This window comes from Pteronotus mesoamericanus, unplaced genomic scaffold, assembly GCF_021234165.1.
Source record: "Pteronotus mesoamericanus isolate MK-2021 breed Mesoamerican mustached bat unplaced genomic scaffold, CSHL_Meso_final scaffold_636, whole genome shotgun sequence".
Lineage (NCBI taxonomy): Eukaryota > Metazoa > Chordata > Mammalia > Chiroptera > Mormoopidae > Pteronotus > Pteronotus mesoamericanus.
In genome coordinates, this window is record NW_026555324.1 from 4,157,137 (window position 1) to 4,184,743 (window position 27,607).

General features: G+C 53.4%; 1 protein-coding gene and 1 long non-coding RNA gene across 5 annotated transcripts; one reads left to right on the top strand and one right to left on the bottom strand.

The window, feature by feature from the left end:
- On the bottom strand, positions 1 to 23,337 carry TECR (trans-2,3-enoyl-CoA reductase). Of its 2 annotated transcripts, XM_054562077.1 has the most exons (13): positions 23,194 to 23,337; positions 3,113 to 3,163; positions 2,395 to 2,446; positions 2,017 to 2,061; positions 1,820 to 1,923; positions 1,627 to 1,742; positions 1,435 to 1,540; positions 1,182 to 1,254; positions 1,057 to 1,100; positions 927 to 984; positions 759 to 847; positions 347 to 392; positions 1 to 264 (listed from the first exon to the last, which is right to left on the bottom strand). In XM_054562077.1, the coding sequence occupies exons 1-13, from the start codon at positions 23,206 to 23,208 to the stop codon at positions 137 to 139; spliced, it is 927 nt and encodes a 308-aa protein (XP_054418052.1). In that variant the 5' UTR covers positions 23,209 to 23,337; the 3' UTR covers positions 1 to 136. The 2 variants fall into 2 exon arrangements, with proteins under 2 accessions (XP_054418052.1, XP_054418051.1); XM_054562076.1 differs by lacking the exon at positions 23,194 to 23,337 and having other exon boundaries at positions 3,113 to 3,294.
- LOC129061442 (uncharacterized) lies at positions 5,197 to 27,607 on the top strand. Of its 3 annotated transcripts, none has more exons than XR_008528194.1 (4): positions 5,197 to 5,492; positions 8,852 to 9,048; positions 11,307 to 11,454; positions 20,692 to 21,576. It is a non-coding gene; the product is annotated as an uncharacterized LOC129061442 (long non-coding RNA). The 3 variants fall into 3 exon arrangements; XR_008528193.1 differs by lacking the exon at positions 20,692 to 21,576 and adding an exon at positions 16,437 to 16,858; XR_008528192.1 differs by lacking the exon at positions 20,692 to 21,576 and adding an exon at positions 24,474 to 27,607 and having other exon boundaries at positions 5,198 to 5,492.

Below are 27,607 nucleotides of genomic sequence, written 5' to 3' on the forward strand. Positions count from 1 at the left end.
TGGGCAGGCAGATTTTATTCCAGGTGCTGGAGAGTGGTGGACCCCCATCCCTCCCCCAGAAGGACATGGGATAGGGGCACAAGAGCCTGGCTCCTGAGAGCCCAGCTGGTAGGAGCCGGTGGGGGTGGTGGGCGACTCAGAGCAGGAAGGGGATGATAGGCATGCGCAGGGGCGGGTAGTCTCGGAACTCCTTCAGGTAGCTGCGGTGCTTGCCCTTGGCCCAGATGGTCATTTGGGTGAAGCCCACCAGAGAGAAGAGGGCCACTGCAGGGCAGAATGGGGTCAGGGAAGATGCACAGCCTGGGGTGGGGACAGGGCCCGGCGGAGGGAGGGAAAGTGGGCTCACCTGGGAGACACTGTGTCATGATGGCAAAGCCAATCCAGGACCCCACCTGTGGGCACAGGGTGGGAGGTGAAGACAGGCAGGACTGGGCAGGCCAGCTGTTTTGTCGAGGCCTCACCCGCCCCCTGGGCCACCTCCCTCCCAACCTTGTCTTTCCAGGTAGAAGGTAGGAACCAACCTTTATGTCAGAGAGGCCCCACGTAAAGTGGGGCTGCGTGATGAAGCTGCCCCTTGGCCCTCAACAGCCACAAGCCCAGCCTCACACAACTCCCAACCCCCAGAGGCCACAGTCTGCATCTCCACATGCTCAAACTACAAAAGCAACTGCTGAGCCAGGCAACTCCCTACAGAGACTGGCCCCTCCACATGGAACCTGAAGCCCCACAAGGGAGCAGGGAGTCGGGCAAGCCCTCACCTCATAAGTGTAGTTGGGGCAGGACACCAGCAGGAAGAGCCACGTGAAGGGGTTCTTAGTGGGGTATGGGATCTTCCTGGTCTTGGATCCTGACGGGCAGGATGAGAAGGATGAGTGAGGCCTCCTGGCCCAGCCTGCCACACCCCCTGCACAGAGCAGGCCACTCACCAGCTGGCCGCAGGTCCCGCAGGGCCATGTGGATGGAGAAGTTACCCAGTTGGCAGATCTGTCAGAGAAACAGAGTCAGCCCAGAGCCACCCAGACTCCCCAACCCCGCCGTGCATACCAGCCTGCTTACCACAAAGATGGCAAGTGCCAGCTTAACCTGCTGAGCTCCGTAGGCTGAAAAGAGAGGGGAGGCCTGTGAGGGAAGCCTGGTGGGGGGATGGGAGCTCGCAGAAGCAGGGTCCCAAAGCCACTTACTGGGAGGCGTGTAGAGAGGGTGGTTGATGTAATAGGCCATCCACGCAGCAAAGCCCCAATAGTAGGTGCAGTTCTGAAAAGGAACAGGGCCAGGATGGGGCCTAGCCCAGTGGAGGGTGGAGTCTAGGTGGGCCAGGTGAGGGGCAGGAGGAAGCAGGGCCCCCAAGACAGGCAGGAGAGGGCAGGGCCCTGTAACGGAGGCAGGGGGCGGGGCCAGAGTGGGCGGGCCTGGGACACTGGCCCAGGGGCTCACCTTGAAGATGTTGCGCAGGGGCATGGTGCCATGGGAGAAGCGGTGGACGAAAAGCGTCTCCAGCAAGCGCTTGATATAGTGGAATGAGTGGCAGATGCAGGCAAGACTGGGAGAGGGGGAGCTGGCTCAGAGGCGGCCGGTCCACAGGCCTTTCCCCTACCCCCCTTCACCCCTCCAGCCTGGCCCACTCACTGCACCACTGTGTGCCGGCTGGATGTGAAGTCATATTTGTGGCCATAGATGAAGGGAACCCGGAAGTAGAAGAGCAGGTAGATGAAAAGGGGTCCCGCGTACTCTGTCAGGAAGACCTGGGAGAATGGGCTCAGGTGAGTCACCCCAGTGTGGCTGATGGGAGAGGGGACTGTAGGTGTGGGTCAGAGCTCACCGTCACCCAGCTGATCTGGGCCCCCAGGTCCCGGAAGTACAGTGTGGCGGTGGTGCCCACAGGCAGCTTCTGAAGAACGTCCTCATCCTTCAGGGACTTGCCCTCTGCAGAGAGGCAGGCCACGACTCAGGAGCTACCCAGGCCTTCGCCCACTGCCACTGGGGTGCCCAGGGTGGCCAAGCGACAGCTGTACTCACTGGGGTCCAGGCGGAGGGACTGGCGGGCAGGGTACCACTGTGGATCTGTGGGTAGAACAGGGTGTCACAGCACACAGCCTGGCAGGGCCCAGGGACCCCACGCTCCTCCCACCGAGGACAAGGCCTCTGTGGCCTGTGTGGCTCCAAGACACAGCACAGAACACAGGCAGAAGTGGGATGTTGTCCTTCCGAAAACCAAGCAAGGGCGTTCCTGTCAATGGCCACACGGGGGCGCTACAACAGACAAGCCCAGAAAGTCCTGGGCCACTGAAGGCATCTCTGCAGGCCCTGGGGAAAGAAACTGGCAGCAGGTGTCCCACCCAGAGGCCCCTGCTCCGAAGGGCTACAGGAGGTAGTGTGACTGGGCCCCAGACTCACGGCTCTTAGTGAAAAGGTTCTTGATCTCTGCAATGGTGGCATGAGGTTCCACCTGAGGGAAGCACAGGCCAGGTGCAAGTCAGGCTCCCTCCTGCTGAGGTGGGGATGGATCGAGGGCCTGGGTAGCTGCTATGGGGGTGGGAAGGGGTGGAGTCCAGCCCCCACACCCACATGGCCGAGTGGAGCAGCAAGGATCGGCCAGAGTCGGGACAGCAGTGGACCTCTGGGCCCAGTTTTACCAGGCAGCCAGGGTGCCCCCAGCTAGGCTGGGAGACCGTTCACGTACGGGAAGCTGGGCCTGTTTCTCCGCCTCTCCTCTGCACCCCACCCACAACTCCCCCCGCCAGAGCCCAGGCCAGACCTCCCTAGGAAAGAGAGCCCCTTCCCCTGGCCTGGCCTCAGAAGGGGCAAGGTCACAACTCCACCCCCATCCCAGCCCGAGGCCTGGCGGGCTCATGGGGCTGCTTCACCTCCTCCTGCACCGGGAGGCCAACTCGTGGCCACACCCAGAGGCCAGAGCTGCCCACTCTACCTTGAGATGGCAAACACAGGCCCAGACCTGAGGACAGTCCCCCTCATGCGCACTTCTCCCAGGCAGAGGGTGTCAGCACACAGGCTGGAGGGGCACTCCCACCTCCCTCGGGGCCAGAAGCCCCCACAAGGAATGGGGTCATAGGCCCAGCACCCCAGCCCACTGCAGCTAGCATTGCGGTCCTACCTTGTCCAAGAAGCACAGCTTCTCCCGAGTCTTCGCATCCAGAATCTCCACCTCAAAAAAGAGAACACCCTTTTTAGGTTTCTTGACCACCTTTGGGGGCGCAGGCCAGGGGAGGCCATTGAGGCCGAGGCCAGGGCCAGGGCCAGGGCCAGGGCCCTGGCTGGCCTCCCGAGCCACCATGCTCATACTCAGGTCCATGCCGCCGTGCTCTGCCCGCGAAGCCAGCGGCCCAAGCCACCGGCCGTTAGTCCCCACCACCGACCTACCCACGCGCAGCGCTCTGGGCCAGGCCACGGGATCAAATTCTGCCATGGTGCTGGAAAGGAGCCCACGCCTGCCCTGGCACTGCTGCTTCTGTGCAGCTGTAACCCGAGTGGCCCCACAGCGGTGCCCAGCTAAATATAAAACTGCCCAGACTGAGTCCCCCAGGAGCTGGGTCACCATGAAAGTGGACACAGTCCCCAAAGAGCACCAGGGGATGAGATCCCAGAGGAAGGCATGAAGGTGCCTCCCAGCTCCCCTCCCAGTGCAGGGTAGGGGCCAGCCTTGGGGAGGAGGGTGAGAGACCAGCAGGCAGCCCCCGCCCCGGCACCCGGTTCAAGCTGGCAGAGTTCACTGGACTTGGAGAAATCCCAGCTATTTTGAGAATCCAAGAGAGAGATCATCCATTTCCCCTTCTGAACTGTGAGAGACACTCGGATTATTTCCCTTGTGCATTTGTGTTCCTAGGGAGGTGACAGATTCCAGAGCTATTGGTGCAGAAAACCAATCTATGTGTGGAAAGGGTCAGGAAACCGGGAAGTTTCCAGAAAGCACCCCAGCCTGGGCTGAGGCCTCAGCCCCACTTCCCTGACCTTCCTCCCCACACAGTCTCACTAGATCCACCCAGACCATGTTCAAGGCCACCTTCAAGGCAGCCTCTGCATCCTGTAAGTCCAACATAGCTGCCTTGTCTAGGCCCCGAGACCCTCAAAGCCCAGAGCACGCAGCCTGCACCACACATGATCTCCCTGAGCCCCAGACGGTGGCAGAGCAGAGAGGCAGTGCTGGGAGGAAAGCAGCTGGCGGGGGTGGGAGCAGAATCTGACGCCACAGCGGTGAAGCGCAGGAGAAGGTGCAGTGCAGCCCGGGGGCGGGGGGTGGGGGGTGCTGATCCTGAAAGGCCTGAGTGCCACTGAGCTTAGCACAGGCAGTGGCAGGCAAGGCTGGGTCTGTCCCCAAATCGGCCACTGAGCAACAGGTGCTGAGGAACCTTCCCACCCCTGGTGGGCCCTCATTCAGTGGCAGTTGGGGAAGAGGAGCAGGACACAAAGCCCTAGGCAGGGCCCCAGCCAGGCTCTCTGAGGGCATGCCACCCACCCAAAGCCCTGGAAGAGGGCTCCCCTGCAACTGGGGCCCCCCTGAAGAAAGGGGATCTCCCCACACACACCCCCCAGTGACAGTGGTGGGGCAGGGCATGCAGTGGGCGGCACATAGGACTGAATCTGGCCCTGCCACAAAGTCACGTCTCTCTGGGCTGCAAGCCAGGGGCAGACGGGAAGGGGAAGGGGTGTACGTCACAGGGCTGTGAGGGTCCCATGAGACAATGCAAGTGAATCGCCCGCAGGGGCTGACAGATGCGAGTGCCCCAGAGCCTCGGGCCCTGTGGAGCTGCCGCGAAGGCAAGGGCATGGGCTGGGGTTCAGATCCCAGCTCCCTGGCTGGCTGCAGCACCCGCCCCCGCTGTGGACGTGTAGACGTGAGGGTAGGAGACGGCCCAGGACCCAGGAGGTCTTGGGCAAGCCACCTGTACTTAACACGCTAGAGAGAGTTCCGCCAGGCCCTGTGGCCTTGGGGCGCGGGTTACTGATCCCCTCTGAGCCACAGGGGTAACAAGGCCAGCCAGAGGGGCCAGAAACAGGGAGCTGGTCATCGCCTGTAGTACTGGGCCCATGAAGGGGACTCATGGGAGAGGGACGGGGCACACACGGAATGTACTGGAAGGGCTAGAACACCCCGTGGCTGCAGGTATATTAATAGTTGCTGGGTCCCAGGCGGGCAAGGCCTACATGCCTTCAGTGCCTGTGTGGTCCACAGAAAGACAGCACCGAGCCTGCAGGGAGAGAGGCCTCCAAGTTCCTGCTGAACCACTCAACAGCTTAAAATACAACCAGCCCTCTCCCTGCCTGCCAGCTGGTGGGGAAGGGCTGAAATCCTACCCTCCAGGACCAGGGCCCAGGAGGAGAGGACGGCTGTCGGGGCCCCAACTGGCTGCTGGGAGAGGAAGCTGGACAGCAGGCAAGTGTGGTCAAGAGAGGGGCCACACTCCCAGCAGCCACTCCCTGGGCCACTGCGCCCAGGCCGGCCAGGCCAGAGGACAGGAGAAGCTGAACCCTCAGAGGTAAGCCCAGCCCAAGGGGCAGCACCAGCGCCCGCGGCCGCCGGGGTGGGGGCTACCCCAGCACCGGCCCACCTCAGGAGGATCGGTCCTCGTTTCCCATTTCCTGTCTCAAATACTGGGACCCAGAAACCATCTTTACTCCAAGAGAGGTCTGAAAGACCCTGAGGGGTGGGGGAGGGGGGATCCAGAAGCTCTCCATACTATTTCTGTAGCTCCTGTGCTTGTACAGTTATTTCAAAATAAAAAGTTAAATAAAAGTTATGCTAGGTAGGAAAAAACAAAGTTTTGTTAGGTGATAGAAGCCAGACACAAAGGTTCATATTTTATATGAAACGTCCAGAACAGCTAAATCCATAGACAGAAAGCAGGCTGGTGGTCGCCTGGGGCAGACAGAGGGATGGGGGAGTCCCGGCTAATGGGGCTTGGTCTCCTGTTGGGGGGATGGGAAGTTGTGAAACTAGATAGAGGCAGGTGGTGGCACAGCAGTGTGGATGTGCTAAGTGCTGCTGAGCTTTTCACCTTTAAATGGGTAATTTTGTTATGTGGATTTCATCTCAATAAAATTTTTTAAAGGGGGAGGCCTACAAACAGGTCCCAATTACCCATCAAAGAGAAAGGTCCCTGGGCAGGGAGCAGCAGAGGCTCCTCACCCCGACCCCCACCCAGATTGAGGGCCTAAATGTGGGGCCCTGTTATGTGCTTCCCCGTCTGCAGCCCCTGAGCTTACCCGCAACTGCAACCCACCCACCCCCTGCCCCGTGCCCAAGCACACCTCCCATGCCCGATGCCCGACACACACACCCCCACCCCATGCCCGCCCAGCCCTGAGGCCAGCCTGGGACAGGGGCCCAGCGCAGGCCCCAGGGCCAGGGTCAGAGGCACAGGCAGCCGCTGAGCGCAGACAGGAGAGGCAGCAGGCCCAGGCCCCATCCCTGGGGAGAAGACGGGTGAGGGGCAGGGAAGAACAACACGTTCCACTCTGTGGATGAATGAAGTAAGGCCTGTGAGAGGGTCACTGGCCCAAGGTCCACTGATGGCTGCAGACAGGGAGCGTGGCCCTGGGGCCTACAGGGGACAGAGGACAAGGCCAGAGCAGACACCCTGGCCTGGGGTGCATGCGGTAACAGTGCCACTAGCCTGGGAGGAATTCTCACCCCGAGTCCTGAGATCCTGGGGCTCAGCCAATAGCAACTCGTGGCAGCACGAGGTGGAAGAGACGTGCGGAGAGGTGGCCAGGGCAAGGGGCAAGACCACAGCCCACCCTGCAAGAGGGGAGAGGCAGAGGCCACACTGTGGTCTTCCCCAGCCCAGGGGGGGAGCACCCGGAGCCACTGTCAAGCAGCAGGGCCCCTGGCCTTCACGGTCTTCATAGAAATAAAAATGTTACTAATCAAGGTAGCAGTAGGAGAAAGAGGGATGTTGTTTTTTGAGCACCTGCACTAACCTAACACCAGTGCCCAGAACTGTCAGGGAGGCAAGGCTCCAGGGATGGACCCTGTCTGGCAATGAGAAAACCGGAGCTCAGGTATGCTCAGGGCTTTTGCACATGCTGTTCCAGCTGCCTAGAAGGCTCCCCACCAGACCCCCCGCGGCTCCTCCCCAACCTCCTCCAGCCATCAGGCAACTTGGCAGTGAGGCTCCTCCTGACCATCAACTTGAAATATCAACCCCTAGACATTTACCATCCACTTCCCACTGGGCTGTCGATTGTTTCCCAGCACCCCACACACAGCCTAGTGTGGAGCTGTGCTCTCTGAACACCTGTGTAAGGCACCTAGCCAAAGGCTCGCGTATTTCCTGATGGTGCGGTCCTGAACAAGCTACCCAACCCTTCTGAACCTCTATGTCCTCGTCTACAAAGTAGGCTGGCCCCACCTGCCATCTCACCAGGTTACTGGAAGATTTAGAGAGGTGAGGAAAACCACCAAAAAAGAAGGTATGTGAACATATCCAGCCTAGAATAAAGCTTATAAAGAATAAACATAATACAGACCAATACTAGCAAAAGAGCACTGCTAGATGCCCAGGGAGCCAGGCCCCTTCTCCCCAAATCCTGTCCCCAGGACGTCAAGGTCAGAGAGGTGGTGCAATGATGTTTCATCCAGCTGCTGACAGTGAGCAGAGCCCTAACAATAGCAGGACACGTGTGGGCAGGAGAGGAGGGGCCTCTGCCACCGTCCCTGCCACTGTCCCTACCACTGTCCCTACCATGGTTCCCCACAGTGCTGGAGGCTGCCACATCTCTGCTGCCCCCTTGTGGCAACAGCTTCATCCCACAGTCCCACATCCTGGAAGGGTGCCGGTTGCAACCAGGCTCCACAATCCCACGCCCCAGTGCCAGCACAGGATGGGACCAGGATGGGACCGAGAGAGTGAGCGCTAACCCCGGCTCTGCCACTTACCAAACAAGAGGCTTCAGGGAGCCACTGCCCTGCGTTCACTCATTCATTCAGTCATCCCTGCAGCCCTTCCTCCCATGGCTGGATACTGCATCGAACCAAGCCAGGCCCTGCCTCCAGGGGACCTGCATAACACTCTCTGTGTGCTTGCGGGTGGCAAGCAGGGGGCAGGAGCAGACAACAGTGGCATGATTTGTAACCAAGGGTTTCAAAGAAAAACAGAGGATGGGGTGGGATGGGGCATCAGGAGTGGGGAAGCCAGCCATTTCAGGCAGAGTGGCCGGGAAGGTCTCCCTCAGGAAGGGGCATCCAAGCAAAGGCCAGCAAAAAGCAAGGGAATGAGCCACGCACACGACTGGGAGAAAAGTGCTCCAGGCGGAGGGAAGGGCAAGCACGAGGACTCTGAGGCTGGGCTGTGCCTCGCACGCTTGTGGAGCAGGCGGGCCCAGCCAGGTGGCCTGAACAGTGAGAGTGAGAGGGAGAGCAGGACACCACGGAGATCAGGAGGTGACAGGGACAGGTCACACGGGGCCTTGTGCGCCACAGAGAGGATTCTGGCTCTTACTCTGAGTGAGGTGGGAGCCGTGGAGGGTTCATGAGGAGAAGAGGGGCATAACATAGCTCTGTTGTTCATAGGCACCGCCTGGGAACTGGGAGACCAGGGTGGGGGTGAGGGTGGGGGTGAGAAGTGGGAATTCTGGACAGACCATGAAGGTGGAGGCAGCAGGATCTGCTCATGATTTGCATGTGGAGGTAAGAGGAGGGGAAGTCTGAGATCTCTACCTGAGCCCCACAAGGGTGCAGCAGTGAGTAGGAGACCGGTGGGAGGGGCAGGCACCGCGGTTCCAACCTGCATGAGCTGCCAGGCAGGCACAACGCACGGGACCTAGCGCCCAGGTCACCAGAGCCAGGAGCCTGGGCCCCTCTTTACAAACCGTCTTTCCCCATCTTTACAAACAGAGCCAGCCCCGTGCTTCCCAGGCTCTTCCCATCTGGGAGCCTGACTCAGTGGCTTCAAGGTAGAGGACCACGTCTAGTACTTGGGACAAGGGGCTGGAAGAGGCCAAAGAATCAGCATGGATTCAGGGTCACCCTCAGCACCTCCCACTTCTGCACCTGGAACCTCCTCACATCCTAAGATGGGACCCGCTTGACGGGTATGGATGAGGACAGTGGGCCTGGAACTTCAAGTTTCCCAGCCCCCTCTCCTTATCCTCTCTCATCCCTACAGTGGCCAAGGGAGCAGGAGCCATGAGCTCCACTTCCCAGATGAGGAAGTCAACCCAAGTCATGCACGTTCCTAGCCCAGACCCCCCAACACAGTCTTCTGCGACCACGCCCCCACCAGGACATGCTCTGCAGTGGCCCCTACACAGAGGTAGCACAAGGCAGGACACCTGCCTCCAGCAGGCTCTCTGGGACACCACAGGGACCACCTGCCAGGAAAGGGCCCTCAAACTGGGCTGCCAGATGCTGGGCAGCCTGGCAGTACCCAGCCAGTGCCTGCAGGGGGACATCTCCCAAGGCTGGGGCATAAGAGGCCCACTGGGGTGCAAACCCTGCTCTGAGTAACCTAGGACTCCAGGCAAAGATGAAAATGGCCCGACAGGTCCTTCAGCCAGCCAGCCCAGGCACTCGACTCCCAGAGTTCCCACAGCCACCAGGCACAGGGGACGCCACACCCAGGGGATGGAGGCCTGGCCCATCCCGGCACCTGGCCAGCTAACCAACTTCCCAAATGCAGAGGGCGGAGTGAACTTGCCCAGACTCAGAGGCTCAGCACTCTCGGCTTCCCTTCCCTTACACTTTCCAGAAATATCAAAGTCACAGTGCTCCTGCCAGGGCAGCTGAAAAGACCTCAGACTCAGCTGCCAGGAAGCCAGCAAAGGCCACACCTGCTCAACCAGAAATACCTCCTTTCCCAATGGCCTCGCCTTGTGATCCCTTTTCTCCGAGGAGCCCAGGACAGCTGTGCTGTGGGTGGAATGTCATCACCCAGGCGGGGAAGGGCAGAGAGGCTGACCACCCATTCCCAGGCACCCAGCCAGCCAGCTCCCACCCCCACACCCAGCAGCCAGATGAGGGGCGCCAAGGTCTGAATGCCAATGTCCCTAGGCTGTGGGACCCAGGGCCAGGGGAAGCTGGCACAGTAGCTCACCAGCACCCACAGCCCACGCACCTCCCTAGGAGGTTACAGGCTGGGCCTGTTCCATTTGGAAGTACCATGATCCCGGCCTTGTTCCAAGTACTGTGCTGAGACCTTCATTGGCAAAATTCACCTGGCCTCACCTGGGCCTGTGACCCCTGTTAGGCGGCTCACAAGGGGGCCCTTGCCCAAGACACGTGACCAGGAAGTGCCAGAGCCAATGTCAACCCAGCCTGCTTGGGCCCACAGCCCCTGCTCACCACCACAATGCAATACAACCTCCACTCCGAAGAGCAGGACTAAATGCTAACAGAAAAAGGAAAACCCTGGATTGGATTATCGGGAAGGCCGCCCTCTCTCTGCTGACACTCCAACTTCAGCACATCAGTCTGGACGGCCTGGACTCAGCAAAACGGGCCACCTCCACGGGGAATGCCCTGCAGGGGAAAGGGAGGACTGAGCCGGCTCCTGCCTCACCCCAGCCTCCCCTGGCTCCAAAGTCGGGGTTTATGGAGGGCAAAGGCCCATCACCTCCTGTCTCAACACTTCCGGCACATCTTCCTGTCACACACTAAAGCCATCAACAGGCCCAGAAAGCAGTGCCACAGGTGGGCCAGAGCCTGTCCCACTTTTCCTGTCTGAGCCTTGGCTTCTCCATCTGTCAATGGGAAAATTCGTAAGAGGACCTAACACAGATGACTCCTGTGACACACGTGGCGGAAGCCCTGCCCAGTGGTCCTGAACCCTGCCTGCGTGTGAGACAACCCAGGCGAGGAAATCAGGATGGGGCCCAGGATCCATAGCTTCAAAAGCTTCCAGGTGGTAGATGGAGGCAACCTCCCAGCCTGGGCTGCCTTCCTCAAATAGACCCCATCCTCTGGAAGAAGTCCAACTGACATGACCCTCCCAGGCCCTCCCAGGCCCTCCCAGTGGGGCCTCAGCCAACCCCTAAGCTCACCCCTCACCCCCCCACCCCCTCCCCTGGGTGTGAGCACACAGCGCCCACCACCACCAGCTCCCTTTTAGATCAGCAGTTACACCACTCAGAGAGGAGGAGGCCAAAATGCGGAAGCTCAAGTCATCAGCCCAAGGGCACATGGTCCACAAGCTCCAAGAGCAGGATCTCATCTGTTTGTGCTGCTTAGGAACTGGATATTCTTCTTCCAGGGCTGTCCCAGGACCTAGATCCCCAGGGGATGGCCCAGATCTGCACCCCTGTACCCCATGGCCAGGTTGGTGACCACATGTGGTCTCTGTATCTCTGAGCAGGAAAGCACTGTCAGATCAGAAAGCTGGAAGAGGCCAGAGATGCTGACCCATGCGGGCGGACACAGCCTGATCAGAGCAGCAGGAGGAACTCATCCGGACCGAACCGGCGACCTGTGCCCAGCACTCCCAACCCAGGTGCCGAGGGCAGGTTAGTGAACACTGGGGAGCTCAGCTTGCAGAATAGCTGCTCTGGGATCCACGTGGCCAGTCTTAACCAGGGAGCAGCAGCTAACGCCTCCCACACACACACAACATGCCAGACAAGAAGGCATGTCCTCCACGTGAATTATCTCCTTTACTATTAATCCCCTTTTGCAGGTGAGTGTTATTCATTCCCTACATAAATCTGACTGAACACCTACTACACACGAGGCACTGTTAAGGACTCTAGGGATTCAGCTGTGGAAGGAGACAGAAATCCTTGCCCATGCAGAGCTGACATTTAGTCAGGGAACAGAGGCAACTAAACAGTTACACATAACATATTACAAGATGACATCTACCATAGGAAAAGGAAATGGGGGTGGCAGGTGAAGGGGGGTACAGCTTTATATAAAGTGGTCAAGAATGGCCCCCCTGAGCGGACACTGAGCCAAGCCCTGGAGGCGGTGAAGGAAAGAGCAGTCCAGAGACCTAGGGGAGCAGCCAGGCGGAGAAGCGGCCGTGCAGCGTTGCCGGGTGCCTGGCGTGCGAGAGCTCGGCCCCTGTGACTAGAGGGAGGGGCGAGGGCGGGAGTGGGAGGAGGTGAGGGCAGCGTCGTGATGGGTGGTGCAGGGTGTTCTGGGCCGTGATGGGTGGTGCAGGGTGTTCTGGGCCGGGTGCGGACTTCAGGTGTGGACTTCGGCTTTTACTCCAAGTGAGGTGGGAGCCATGGAGTTCTGGGCAGAGCAAGAGCACGACCTGACTTGGGCTCTTAAAGGGTCTCTCTGAATGGTAAGGAAGTAAGCATAGAAGTAGGCCATGGGAACAATGGTCATGGAAAAAGGATGGCGCAGACCAAGGGGTCAGCAAACTAGGGCCCACAGGCCAATTCTGCTCCACCGCACACCTCCAACAAGCTTAAGAGTGGTTGGAAAAATCAAAAGCAGCCCATTTCATGACATTCAGATGTCAATATCCACAAAGTTGTACTGGCACACGGCCATGCTCGTTGACTGGCGGATCATCTAGGGCTGCCTTTGTCACAACGGCTAGCCCATTAGGCAGGCGCTCCTCCGCTGTTTTTCTGAAAGCGAAGACTGGGAACCCAGTCCTGGGACTGGCAATGGGACCTGGGTCCCCAGGGACTGGCGTCACTCACTTTCTCACCCGCACGCAGGTGGTCCCTGACAACGAAACGGCATGGCAGGCGTTACCAGGTCAGGATGGGAGATCCAGGCCCCACCTCCCAGTACAGCCTCAGCTCACTGGGCTGCCCATCTCCGGGGCCTCTACCTGGCCCAAAGGAGCTCCAAACTAGGTCATCAAACCTCAGTACATGAGAGTGAGCAGCGGGCTCTACCTGAGGGTGACTGTGGCTGCCTCATGCATAGCAATCCTGTGCTCCTCAGGGGCAGCTGGCCCAGGGCAGGGAACCCCCACCTATGAGAAGCCCTGGCCTGCGCCCACAGAGCGAGGATGTGCTTGCTGCGCACAAACATCATTGTACATCACTGAGAGGGCTCAATGATGTACAGAGGGCATCGGAAACCCCCAAAAGCCTTTTTCTGCAGACAAATACTTCCCATTCTTCATTCTCTCAGCAAACACTTGCCGAGCCCATCCATGTGCAAACCATGATGGGTGCTGGGCTCTAGGATGAGTAGAAAGACCTATTAGTGACAGCAGGGTGCCGGGCAATGTTCCAGGTGATGGGATACAACAGCGGGCACAGCCAAGAGAGACCATAACTGCCACCCCCCCATGGACCTGCTCATGCTCAAGGGGAACACAGGCAAAGCATTTACCATGTAACACGAGGTCAGAATGTACTAGGTGCCATAAAGAAAACAAAAGGCAGCACTGGCTGGTGTGGCTCAGTGGATTGAGTGCAGCATGCAAACCAAAGGGTCGCCGGTTCAACTCCCAGCCTGGGTTGCAAGCCAGCTCCCCAGCAGGGAGCATGCAAAAGGCAACCACACATTGATGTTTCTCTCTCTCTCTCTCTCTCTCTCTCTCTCTCTCCTTCCCTTCACCCTCTCTAAAAATAAGTAAATAAAATCTTATAAAAAGAAAAAAAAGGAAGAAAGAAAACGAAGGTGAGAGGACCAGAGTGCCACGGGAGGGCTCAGGGAAGGCCTTTTTAAAAAGTATGATTTGAGCTAAACCATAATGAGGCTCCCCAAGGCTCCCTGGGGGAGGTGCAAAGGCCCTGAGGCAGCACAGAGCGTCCCAGGGCTCAGGAACATGGAGAGGCTAGAACAAAGTGAACTTGAGAGCAAACAGCTGAGGAGGAGGCTGGAAAGGCATCGCAGACTAGCCCTTCAGGAAGGTGCTGGAGTGCGACAACCTGTTCTGGGTTTGAGAAGGATCCCTTCCACTGTGGGGGGCTAGGGGCGAGGGGAGAGACAAGCATCCAGAGACAGCAGTGAGAGTCTCAGAAACAACCCAGGCCAGAGACTATGGGGACTTGGACTGGGGCATAAAGGCAGCAGCTGGTGAAAACAACACCCTAGTTTCTGGATTCTGAGGTGTCACGATTCAAAACAAGCTGGCAACTTTTAAGAGGGAAAAAAAAACTATGTCAATATAAGATACATGTATCAATCGTAAGAGGCATCACTACTTAAGAAACATGAAAATGCTGAGGGGAAAAATGTGCACCTTGGAATGAAGACAGAGTAGTAACAAATGCAACAGAGGGGTACAGGGTTTCTGAAATGTTTAATAGCCCTAGCCACATCTACCAAGGGAAAGGTACACTGAAAGATGTCAGCCCTTCCTGATGTAGCTGTTGAGAGAGGGGTCTGGGAAGACGCCCATGGCTGTCTTCCCACCTGTGAGCCCTACGGGTTTCTGCTGGTTTCTCCCTGCCCTTCTGGCTGAAAGTGAAATAAAGCGATAGGAAAGGGATCTAGGAGTCTTGACATGGACGTCCTTCCCCATGCTTTCTCCCCGGATGGTGCACGTTCCCAGGCCCAGCAGGGAGACTCAGAAGGGGTTTCACAGCACTGGACATGGTTCTGTCACTGAGACCCCAGGTGGGCCGCAGAGTGGCGGGCAGTGAAGTTCTGGGCCGGTCTAGAGGATGGAGCCCGGCAGGAAATATTCCTGGAGACTGATGATCAAGGTTTTTAGCACTTCCCACAGGATCCCCATCTTATCCTTACAGGACAACTCAGAATTCGGGTAACTTTGGGTCAAAAAAGATGGCCAAACTCCAAAGTAACTAAAGATGAACAGTAACCCAGCTTCACAACAGAAGGGGGCCCATGCTAATGCAGCGAAGCTACGCACTCTTCAAGCCAGAAATTCCAGTCCATAAAACAGCCATGCACCTCATGAGCATGTAAAGATCCTTCCCCCTTGAGTTGCAGTGCCTGGGGTAGGGGTGGGGGTGGGGGAGTAAAGGTGACAGGGCTAACGGCCTGGGCCTGCCCTGTACCTTGCTCTGTAGGACGGTGTCTCTAACAGACGCACAGGATCACGCACTCCACAGTCTGCTGAGCCCTGCTGGGAGCCAGCGACGAACAGGAGAGCAGAGAGGAGGGGCTCACACAGGCTCGCTATCAGAGGGTGCTAAGTCCATGCGGAAAGCTAACCAGGAGAGCTGACAGCGTGGCCTGGCTGAGTCAGAGGGAGTCTAGAAGGAGAAAACTGAAACCTGAGTGACAGGATTCCCAGACAGGATAAGCAGAGCAGCCTCTCCCCTACCCATCCCAGCACTGGGCCTACCCAGCCCAGCTCCAGCCCCACCCCCAGCCTCGAGGCTGTTAGACTTGAATCTCTGGAGCAAATGGTATTCAACAATATACAGTTTCAGACTATACATCTCCCCAAGAGTCCTGATATCACCTCACCCCGCCTCAAGAGATTTGCTCCCCCAACCCCACCTCCTGAGATGCCTTGATGCAGCAGCCTCCCTGCCCTTTCTTGAGTTAGACTCCTGAGGTGCCTGGGAGACAGCTCTTCCCCGTAAGGCCAGAGGCTCCATCCGTGACCCCCCTCAAGTTTCAACCTGCTTCCTGATGTGAAGCTCTCCCGCTGCCGATGTTAAACCGCCCTGCCCCAAACGTGGCCAACCCACACCCACCCTGAGGTCAGACGCTGTTCCCGTGGGCTCCACCACACAACCGGCATGGCCCTGACTTGTGCTCCCTGGTTGCTTTAAACAGGAACGAAAAAGACTTCAGAAGGGCCCAGAGCACAGCACAAACCCTGCAGTCTCCTGGGATACTGAGTGGCCTGGGGACTCTGCTTATATAACAGCCTGGTTCGAGCAGGGACAGGGACAGGGCTGTGCCAGCCTGCAGTCACTGCAAGCTACTGAGAGGCCCTTTATCCCTCCAAAGTCTGGGATAGGCTCCTGGCCCATCTCTAACCAACTGCTTGTCAATAAGGAAGTACCCTGAGTATTTACATAACAGAGCAACAAGAGGGTCCCAAAGGACTTAAAAATAAACAATCCTCTGGAAGTTAACCTTTTAGGTAGAATCAACAGGAAAAAGGGACTACCATCACCCTAGGGATAAAGTCCACAGGCATCTGGGTGGCTACAGAGCCCTGCCTGGCAGGCCTCATCTCTTGATGGGGAACACCCACGGAAGCCTGGCTGCCAGGCCTCTGCACACACTGTTCCCCTCCCCCTCCCTCAGGCCTCACTGAGGTGAAAAGACTGAGGACAGAGGCTCTGATTCCCTCTTCCCAGTGTTTGGGCATGTAATAGGTAAAGGGGGAAAAAAATATGTTGAAAAGAGTGCACTTATAAAGAAATGATAGAGTGGAAACAGACAAGCTAAGCCCTAGGGCAGGAGATCCCCTGAACCAGCAGATCCTGCCAGGCAACTGTGTGGGGCGGGGCGGGGCGGGGCGGGGCAGGCCCAGGTGCAACCTCAGCCCCTTTGGGAAAGGGTGGGATGAGGAATAGGTCCCCTGAGATGGGCGAGACCCCGAGCATGTGGTCAGGGAGCCCTAAGAAGCTGCTTTCCCTAGGTCAGGACCCCTAAGGACTGGCCAAGCAAGGTCCCGCAGCCCACCATGTGAGACACGAGACTCATCCAGGTCCCTGCAACAGAACTCCCTCTCGCCCTCCTGCTCCCCACGAGCCTGACGGAAAGGAGAAGATGCATTCATTCGCCCAATCACTCATTCAACAAAGAGGCACTGGCCGGATGCCGGGGGAAGCTGCAGGAACAAGTCGCAGAGTCCCTGCCCTCACAGAACTCAGTCCGACATGGGGCAGAAGGACCATCGAGTACCCGACTGAAAATACCACAGCCAGACACAGCCCATGAAAGGGATGACCAGGCACTGGGGGGCGGGGTCAGGGGTTGCACTGCAGATAGGACGGCCCAGGAAGGCCTCTCAGCAGGACACCGAAGAACAGAGGGAAGGGCATACGCTCAAGGAACAGCAACAGCAACGTGGCTGTGGGTGTGTGAGGAGAAGGGAGCATGTAGTGATAAGTGAGGGAAGCAGGGAACGGAGAATGACAAGAAGCCTCAAAAGGTGTGAGCCAGCATGATCTTCCCATTCATGCGCCTGAGTGAGGAGGCTGGGACCCAGCACCGCTGCCTTTTATGGTTGTCACAGTAAGTTAAAAAGCAGGCGCTGAGTGTGCTTCGACTTCAGCGAGGATCTTCCCGAAGAGTAAAAAAGAGCAGATCATCCCAAAATGTAACTTCAACATGCGACAGTACATCAAAACTGGTCACTGGCATCTGGGCTTCTTCCACCTCCTGGGCGTATCATGAGCACGAAGCTGTGTCCAGGAACCCCAGTGGCCTTGTCTGCTTGAAATGCCAAGTTCTAAGGCATTCAAAGGAGACCACACGCAGAAAACACTTCAGGTGGCCTCCCTGATGCAGAGCTGTCTACCTGCCCAGCAATTTGTCCTTACCCACCTAATGCTTTGTGCCATGACTGAAGGCCAGGAAGTGTGCGGAGCACTTCCCACGCCCCAGTGGCCCTCTGAGACAGATGTCCTCACCCTGACTTCACGGGTGAGAAAACTGAAACTTGAGCAGGGTAAATGTCCGAGGGCAGACCCACCCGGCGGCCTCCATACGACCCCCTTCACAACCACATACTTCGGCACATGACAAGCTGGGCCCACATACAGCAAAGCCCACTTGAGGTCTCATGGAATTGGGCTCTGCCACCCACTGTGTGACCAAGGGCACATCGCTTTGCCTCAGTCTCACCACCTGTCAAGGAAGGATAAGAACAGTATCTACTTCATAGGTTTATTGTGAGGTTTCAATGAGTTACTAGATAAAAAGCACTTAAGAGTGACACAACATTGGCGGTAACATCATCATCATCATCATCATCATTATTATTATTATTATTATTATTATTATTACTACTACTACTACTACTACTACTACAATGCTCTGGCTATTTCCTGTATTCAAACGTTCTCGGCTGCCACTATCAGTATCAGCAGGAGGGTGTTAAGACCTAGCCTGAACGTGACCGACCAGCTCAAGGTCTCTGGCCTTTCTCACCCAGCCAAGCCTGTCAGTGTTTGGTTTGGATGCCCCACCAAACAACCATGTCACAAGGAGCGCAAGTCCCTTCCAAGCACATCTCCACTCGGGGCTCTCAACCCTGCACCTCCTCTCTCCTCAGGAACCAGTTATTCAAGAGGCTCTACTAAGCTCAGGATCACTCCCAGTCCCAGCCAGTGCAGCTCAGTTGCCCCACCTGAAGCCCACCCTCACCACTGGGCTCCTTCTACCTGCCTCCTCCACCTAGGACCTGCCTTGTCCACCTCAGCCCCACCCCACCCTTCTCCCTCCAACTCAGCACCATGGCATCTGGAGGCAAGTAGACCAACAGAACTCGCTAAATGTCAACTGCTGTGCTGTGCCTGGACCTGAGTTACATACCTTCCATGCACCTGCTCATCTAATGTTCACCAGGACAATAACCCCTTGAAGCCATAACCCTGTGAGGTTAGGGACCATTATGCCCAGCAAGGTGGTGGTCAATGAGCAACAAGGAGCTCCAAAGGGGGAGGAGCCTCATGATAGCAAGGGACAGAGGAGGGGACTCACCAGGAGAATCTGCTGCTGTGAATCACTACCTGCTCTGAGCAACAGGCCTGCAGAGCGTCAAAAGCCTAAGACCCACTCACAGGCTCTTAGCCTGAGGCACACCAGCACAAGGAAGGCCTTCAAAGCTCCCCAGGCTTTCATAGCTACAGAACTCCTGAGGAGCAGCCCATCCGATTTCAGAACAGAGGGAAACCCTCTGCCGCAGTCCAATCCAGCCCACAGCGCCCCTCCCACCCTCCAGCCAAGGATGTGTCCTCAGAAACATGCACGACCACCAGCTGCCTGGGGCAGCATCAGTAGATCAACCACAGGGTGCAAAGTAGAAGTAATATCCATGCCCACCTGATCGGGTGCTCATAGGACTCGATAACCACTGGTGGCCGTCAGCATCACCATCATCACACTGCTGTGGCTCTGACTCTTCTATCAGTGAGGAATCAGACCTAGGTCTGAACCCTGTGTCTTCCACAATGTGACTGACTGTGGGCAAGCTCCTAATCCACAAAACGGGGGACAAAGAGTAGCCATCTCTCAGGGTTTTTGGAAGGACACTATAAATGTGAACTGTCCCTGCTCTCACCATTGTTTAGACACAAAAAATAATAACTCAGGAAGAGGGAATCACAGCCAGGGTCCATCCTGTCTGCAGATGCAAAATCAACCCCAAAAGCTTTTTCTGAGGGCCTGTTTGATGCAGAGTGCAGAACCGTGTGGAAGTGAGAGATCAGGCAGTCATCTCAGAACGTATCACATTCCTGCAAACCGGCACCAAATTTTTCTGGCAAGGGTCAGAGACCCATATGTTAAAACAGGGCTCAATCGCCAGCAACCCCTGACTTACTGCCCACCTTCTATTTCAAAAGGACACAAAAATTCAGAAGAAAAAAAATACAGGAAACAGCAGACACCTAGAATCTCACCTCTGAAGTTTAACAGATTATTTTCATTTTACTCTAGTTATATTAGATTCCCTTTTGTTTTTTTTTAATAAAACAGACATGAGTAAAGCCTTCCCCAAGTCTTTTCTTCCCCACCTCTTCCTCCCCAAGCAATGGTTCCTCTAACTACTGTGTAATTCTCACTCATTGCTCACTTCATATTACAATTTATCTTTTTGTCAGATATATCCTCATAAACAGTACATATAAGTCTCATTTGGTACATTTTTTAAATTTACAGACTCTTTTGCAACTTGCTTTTTTCCCACTCAACAGCATGTTTGGAGATTTATTAAAGGGCTAGGTAAATCAAACTGATTTTTTTTCATATCATGGCTTTGTGTAAAACAGTTCAAATGAACGAACCAGAGCTGCATGTGGCACCTCCCACAATAAGCACACCCCTTGATGACACATTTCCAGCAACAAAATTAGAGTAGCAGAGCCAGGACTCAGCCCAGGCCTTTTCAAAGTCTAACTTTTTTTTAAGATTTCATTTATTTATTTTTAGAGACGGCGAAGGAAGGGGGGAAGAGAGGGAGAGAAACATCAGTCAGTTGCCTTTCGCAACTCTAACGTACCTATGACACCATTAAACACGAGTGTACCTACTCTCTCCTTAACTATCACCTTCCTACTCAGTTTTCTGACTAAACAATTGCCCTGTGACCAGAACTCTAGTTCCAGAACTTTCACATACTTATTTTTGTTAAAGTAGCTGAAGCAAGAATTTGCCTGAGGCACTGTATTGGCCTAGAATTATCCACAAACTGGGCACCAATAGAGCAACCCTTTCAGGGGTGGGATGATGGAAGATCCTAAATGAGAGCAGTGGGACCCCAAGAAGATGAGGCTTCCTCACCTCGGGGTACCCAGTTGCAGGAAATGAGCAGCGACTTGGGCTCAGTGAGGCTGAAAGGTAGCGATTCTCCTCATTTACAAGATGCAATAGCTGGTAGCGATACTCCTCATTTACAAGATGCAATAGCTGTTTTTCCAGTTGCTACTGGGACCACTGTTTTGACCTCTTATCTGCAATGGTAAAAACTGCAAAAAAAGATCCTGTAGTCTGAGATAAGTAGTTCTCTTATCTTACTTAGCTCTGATGCCAAGACAACCTCTAGGGCTGCTCTGTACTTCAAAGAGCCAGCTTCAGCCAAGGCCTGAGGGTGACTTGCTTTAACCACCTGCTCTACAGCTTAGTCTCAAGACGACAAGAAGGGATACTTTTTTTTTTCTTATTCTCAGATCACAAAGGGAAGACAGGAAGATAAACTTCAAAAAACCTTCCCCAGAGCTGGAATTCTAACTGCCATAACATCAGATGTCAGCCCTGGTTAGCCTGCTGTGTGACACTGCGTGGGTCCTGCGCCTTTCTGTGTAATATTTCCAACATTCATAAACTGCACTTCAATCCCTTGTAAATTGCATTTTATCATCTAGGAGAAACCTCTGGGGGCCACAAAGGCCTTTTCAGGGAGGCTAATCTCTCAGTGGACAGGGAGTCGCTTGAGGGGAGATTTAATACCAAACAGAAATACATTCTTTGATGTGGACAGTAACTGAAACATTTTCTCAATCTTTGCTAAGTGTGAGTGAAAGCATCCTCGCTATTTTTATTGATCTGCTAAAAAACACCTGCAGTAAAACAAATCTGCTTGCTGTGCCAACTGGACAGGGAGGCAACTGTTCCTCCCATATAGAAACTCTGTAGCTATCCTCTCAGCAGGTACTAGGCCAAGGTTACCAGAGAATGATAACAGAGAATACAGAAAAATAACTTTTTTCTTTCCTCCAAGGTCACTTTGAACACTAGGTTTGAAGCTCCCCATTCCTTCTGGGAAGGAAAAGGTTCAAGTAAGGTAAAGCATGTTCTCCAGTCCAACCGTGGGTCTCAGGCTTGCCCAGCTTCCCGGAACAAAAGTGCCCACCCCAGGGGTCCTCAGAGGTCTACTTTATCTGACTGCTAACTAGTAAAATTAAGAGATTTGACTTGAATGGTAAACACACAATGCTATATACAGATGATGAATTATAGAATTGTACATTTGAAACCTATATAATTTTATTAACCAGTGTAACCCAATCAACTTAATAAAAAAGAAAATTAAAACTCCACTTTTAAAATGCCACACAGACCTTCCATCCTGCATCTTTCAAACTGAATGTGGCTTTTTCTCCAAGGTTACACAGAGAGTTTGAAAGGGAAAACTATATTACAAGAACTTTATGTATAATAATTATATAGCTGAATGGGGCATGAGAGATTACTGAATCCCTACCTCCTTTTTCTTGGTGTCATGTCAAAAGCGATTGAGGACTTACTGGTTAATAGTTTCAAAAGATTCTGACTGAATTTACCAAAAATAATAATGATAAAGGAAGGAGGCAGAGACGGTGGCATTCAACTTATGAATAAAAACAATTAATCCTTCCTTCCATTTATATAAGGTGCCTAACCATAGTCAAATTCATAGAGACAAAAAGTAGAATGGCAGTTGCTGGGGGCTGGGCAGAGGGGGTAATAGGAAGTTAGTATTTTACGGGTACAGAATTTCGGTTTTGCAAAATGAAAAGGTGGTTTTAGAGATGGATGGTGGTGATGGTTGCACAACAATGTGAACATACTTAATGCCACTGCCCTATACACTTAAAAAGAGTAAAGATGGTAAATTTTATATGTATTTTACCACAATTTTTTTAATTGGGAAGAAAAAAAAAAAAGAACAAGAAATCTCTTGACCTGCTAATTTTCATTTGGGGACCAGGATGTCATTGTGGCTAGTAGCTAAGACTCTGGAGTTCTGAGTTTCTCTCTCTGTTCTGCACTTACTAGCTGGGAACCTCTGGGCAAGTCTTGGACATCTCTGACACTTTCTTCATCTACAAAAGTGGAAGTAATAGCAATAATAGTCTCCTACTTCATAGGCTACCAGGATAAAAGAACAAGGTAACAGAATATCATTTGCACAAGAATGAGGACTTGCTAAATGGTTCTTATTAACATTTTTAATAATAAATGAGTTTAGTATTCAGTGATGTTACTTAAAAGTCAGCAATAACTAAATGATAACAAAATTACTATTATCAGAGAGAGCTATAAATGCATGAAAAGATTTTGTTTTAGGAGAAAAAGAAACCCAGGTTAGGAGTCAGAAGACGGGCTTTAAGAGTGGTTGTGGGCACGAGATTTCTCCTCGGTGACACACAAGGATTGACAAAGATGATCTCTTAGATTACCAAGAAGCCAGATGAGCTTTGCTGCTTGGCTGGAGCCAGCCCTGGCAGCACCTCCCTCATCTCCTAAGCTCCTCGGAACGTCCTGGGCGAGGGAAGGGGTCCAAAGGTCGTGCCAAAGAGAGCTGACAACAAAGCCCCTTCCTACGCCTGAGGCGGCGGCATGGTGCAAGGTTTGTGCAAGACACCCACGCATCGTGGGCAAAGGTCCCGCACCCCCGCTCCTCCTCGCCAAAGTCTGCAACTCCGCCTGCTGGAGGAGCTGCAAAAAGGTCTAGCAGAGACCCCCAGAAAAGGCACCCCCAAAACAGCCTGGTTTGCAGAATTATAAATACCTCCTCCGCACATGCGCACTGAAATTTACGAGCTGCTCCGAGACACAACCGCACCCACTGCGCCTGCGCTGTCCGGCTCTCATCCACGCACAGGGTAGGAAAGGGAGATCCCGTGGTCCCACGAAGAAAAAGAATGGGTCTGCGGCCGCCGCTCGGTCCCCGTTTTCTCGTTTCTTACCTCATAATGCTTCATGACTTCCTCACACGGCGACTGCTGCGACTGCTCCCCCTCCGGCTATTTCTGCCAGCGACGCAGGACGGATCCCTCACGCGTTCACCACCACCGCGCGAGACTAACTCCGGCTCCTCGTCCGCCCCACCCCTCCCTGCCGCGCGGCCCCCTCCAGCCAATCAGCGGGCAGGGCACCCACCTCCGTCCCCGCCCCGCAGGCGGTCGGAGGGAGGACTAGCCGCTCTCGCCCTAGGGATGGCCAATCAGCTTGCGGAACTCATCGAGGGGGCGGAGCGCGGGCAGAACCTGAGCGTGGAAAAAGGGGCGTAGCCCCGCACCAATCAAAATTGGCCCTGAGGCCGCGGGCCCCTTTCCCTGCCCCTTAGTGGCGTCGCTGTGGAAACCAAGGGAAGCGAAGGTTACTGCGTAGCGCGGGGCGGGAGCGAAAAGTTGAGTGACAGGGAGGGCAGCATCCACGTGGCCCGCAGCGAGGCTGCGTGAATTCGGAGGTGGGCGGCCCCTGGCCCCTGGGAAGAAACGGGAGAGGGCTAGGGGCTCGGGGCGTAGGCTGAAGTGCCTGGATGAAGAGACCTCTCCAGGGAGGGGACCCGTATCTGTCATGAATGGGAGGGAAGGAAAGGAGAAATGGGTGGCGAAAAGCACCCTGGGATTCTCCCAACCTGCACCCTGGGGGTGTCTTCACTGCCCTTTTCACTGCAAGGTGTCCTCCCCACTGTTCCCCTTAAGGGCAGGAGGCCCACATTTGTCTCCACCTGCGCTGTCGGGTACATCACCACATGAAGCTAGCGAGCCTTTGAAATATGTCTGGTCCAGTTTGAGATGTGCTGTATAAATGTCAAACACACCAATTTCAAAAATAGTATGAAAAGGAGGGGTTTTTTTAATCTCATAACCTTTTCTGTTGATTACACCTTGAAATGATATTTTGGATATATTAGATTAAGATACATTACTAAAATTAAGTTCTGCTGTTCCTTTTTACTTTTTTAACGTGCTTATTGGAACATTGAAAATCACAGACACAGCTCACATTTGTGGCTGGCAGTTGTGCACACACTACCTCTACTGGGCAGTGCTGATCTGGGGTCATGCCATCTTTTGTCATGAATGGGCTTGGGAAGTTGGATGCTCACACACATAACACACACACACACACACACACACACACACACAACACGGACTCATGCACACAATCTAGACTTCAGGACAGGCTAAGGAGTGGGGAGCACCTGGCACACCCTCTCACCTTCTCTTCTTTCTCCCAGCCCCAGGTCTGCTGCTGAGACACCATCAACAGTTGCTCCCTCTAGAACCCAGAGATCTGACATCAGGGAGATGGCGAGAAGTCCTGAAAGGTAGATCTCTGAATCATAGGGGAGTGGGGCGGGGCGGGGGAGCAACCTGCTGCCATGTGTGGATGAGTCATTGCTGAACCCTTAATGATCCAGATTCAGTTCTAGAAACTTCTGAAGCTACATTTTTTGGGGACTTCCAAGTAACAGCCAAGGCTATGGTCTTCAGAAACTCAGTATCTTTTTCACTGTGCCCATGTGGACAAAACAGATGAAAACACAAAGGTGTTTTATAACTGCACTTTCAAAAGCACCTATCTTCTGTTAGTAGTTGTGGGGCTCACAGTATCTTGAAACCCTTTGTGTCCCAACAGGCCACCTTGCTGCCCTATAAGGGGGACAGGGGAGTACTCTGATGCCACAGGTTAAAATCCTACCAAGTTGAGTTACTTGAGATGTCTAATTGAGGTGCTGAAGGAGCAAGATTGAACCCCTAAAACCTAGCCACATTTTGCTACTTTACCAGTTGTAGTGATTTGTAGCTTCTCCTGTGTGGCCTGAGTAGACACATCTTCCCGATCACTAGGTACCAGATAGATAATGTGGTGTTGTGGCCAAATAAATGACATTGGACAGACTGCACATACATTTCTACAGACTGGAACATTCTGGAGTTCCTTTTTTGAGACTGCTTTCCTGAGCTGCACACTCATTCAACAGGAACCAAATTATTTTATGAACCTACTATGTTATGTGTCATCAGAGGCACACAAATAATTTCCACCCTGCTCACCCACAAGAGGCTCATAGGAAGGCAGGAACAAGCCTCTGGAGAATTCTTTACTTTTGACAATTAGTGCAGGAGTGAGAATCCCTTGCTGACTTCATCTGGCTTCCAGTAACCAGGCTGTCGGCAAAAATCAAATCCACCCTTGAATGAATACTGGCCACTTTAAACAGCCATTCGTGACACTGTACTGTAGCTCTGGCTGTGGCTGTCATTAGGGACAACGCGATCGTGCTTGTGCCCTCAGCATCCCCAGCACAGTGGTGAATTTAAACAGTGACAAGTAGACACATTTGGTGCTTGCTGATCCGACTGCAACAAGCCCCTGAGAGTAGTTTCCAAATGGAAAATTCCAGAAAGATCTTGCATTTGGCAGCTCTGAAAGATAAGCAGGGCCTCCTGGGGTCTCAGATTTGGGTGAACCCACAGTCATTTGGACATCAAAGAGCTGGTATGTTCAGTAGTATCTGGCTCCTTTTGTATTTTCCACATGCAGGAAAGGTAGGATCTTGATTTTCCCAGAACCTGGTTTAGCTGGTTTGCAGGAGCAGGACAGAGCTGGTTCAGAGAATGTGGGGAAGGTGAAGCAAAGATCAGACAAGCTAGGGCTGGTTAGCAACCTTCCATTGTGTCAGGAGTCCCAGAGGGAGATCTCCGAAAGCCTGCTCTGTTTCGCCATTTTTATTTTTTGTTAAGCCAGTGTGAGATCTTTTTTCTCCTTTGTTTTTTCATTGAGGTATATTTTACATACAGTAAAATTCACCTTTCTCAGTGTATAGTTCTGAATACAGACAGCTGTATAACCACCCCAGTCAAGATATAGAGCATTTTCATCATCCCAAAAATTTCTCCTGTACCTCTCTTTAGCAGATCCCAGTTCCTGGCAACCACTTTCTGCCCCCAATACTTTTGCCTTTTCCAGGAGGTCCTATAAAATGTCATCACACAGTAAATAGCTTTTTGAGTTAGCCTTCTTTCACTAACAATGTATTTGAGGTTTATCTGCATTATTTCCTGTATCAGTATCTTGTTTTCCTTTTTAGGGCTGAATAGTATTCCCTCTTGTTGCTGGATCAGTTTGTTCATCCATTCATCTACTGAAAGACACTTAGGTTTTAATGGCTTTCAGTAATAATGAATAAAACCTTGATAAACATTGGTACATGGGTTTTATGTGAACATGGGTTTTTTTTTTCCACAGCAGCTTTATTCAAAATAACCAAAAATGTTCATTCAGTGATGAATGGATAAACAAACCATGGTATATCCATGCAATGGAATACTTCTCAGCAATAAAAAAGAGTGAGTGAACTTGGGTTTTTATTTCACATGGGTATTCAACCAAGGGTGAGAATGCTGGCTTATCTGGCAGTAGTGTTTTTGAATGCATTCTTGATGAAGAGAAGAATTGAAAAGAGTGCATTTTCCTAAATTAAAGCTTTACCGTTATCTGAATCATATCTTACACGAGCTGAGTGCTTTTACCAGAAGCACTCTGTGTGCTAAACACTCCACACTTCAGCATCTTACTCCCTGGATGACCTCAGTCAAGTCACGTGAGTGCTCAGAGCCTGGTTTCCCCACTTGTAAAATGAAGGTAACATTAGGCCAACCTCCCAGGGTAATTGCGAGGATTATATGGGTTAATACACACTGAGCACTTAAAAATGGCTTGGCACATAGTAGGGCCATGCCCATGTTAACTGATACTATAGTGTTCATTTCTTGGCCCCTCTTAACTTCAACCACATAGCAACCCTAGGTAGTAAGAGCAAGCAAGTTGTGTTAAGATCGCACAGGCAGTAAATAAATAAATAGTGGGTCCAGGATTTCGCAGAGGGAGGGAAACATCAATGTGCAAAAGAAATATGGATCAGTTCCTCTCACACACCCCTAACTGCTGACCTTTCAGTTCACTGTTGGGCGCTCAACCCACTGAGCCACAAAGGCTGGAAACTCATAGGAGCTGATACTTCTTCCTCAGGAAAACCTCAGTATTTCTTGTGTTTTTTTTAAGTTAATTTTTGATTTTTAAAATTTTTTTCCAATTACAATTTACATTCAATAGTATTTTGTATTTAGTTTCAGGTATACAGCATAGTGGTTAGATAATCATATACTTATCAAAGTGTTCCCACTGATACTTCCAATACCAAACTGTCACTATACATACTCATTGCAATATCATCAACTATATTTCCTATGCTGCACTTTATACCCTCATGACTATTCTGTAACTGCCAATCAACACTTCTCAATCCTTTCACCTTCTTCACCTGGTCCAGCAACCCCCTCTTTCCTGTTTCTGGTTGGTTGGTTG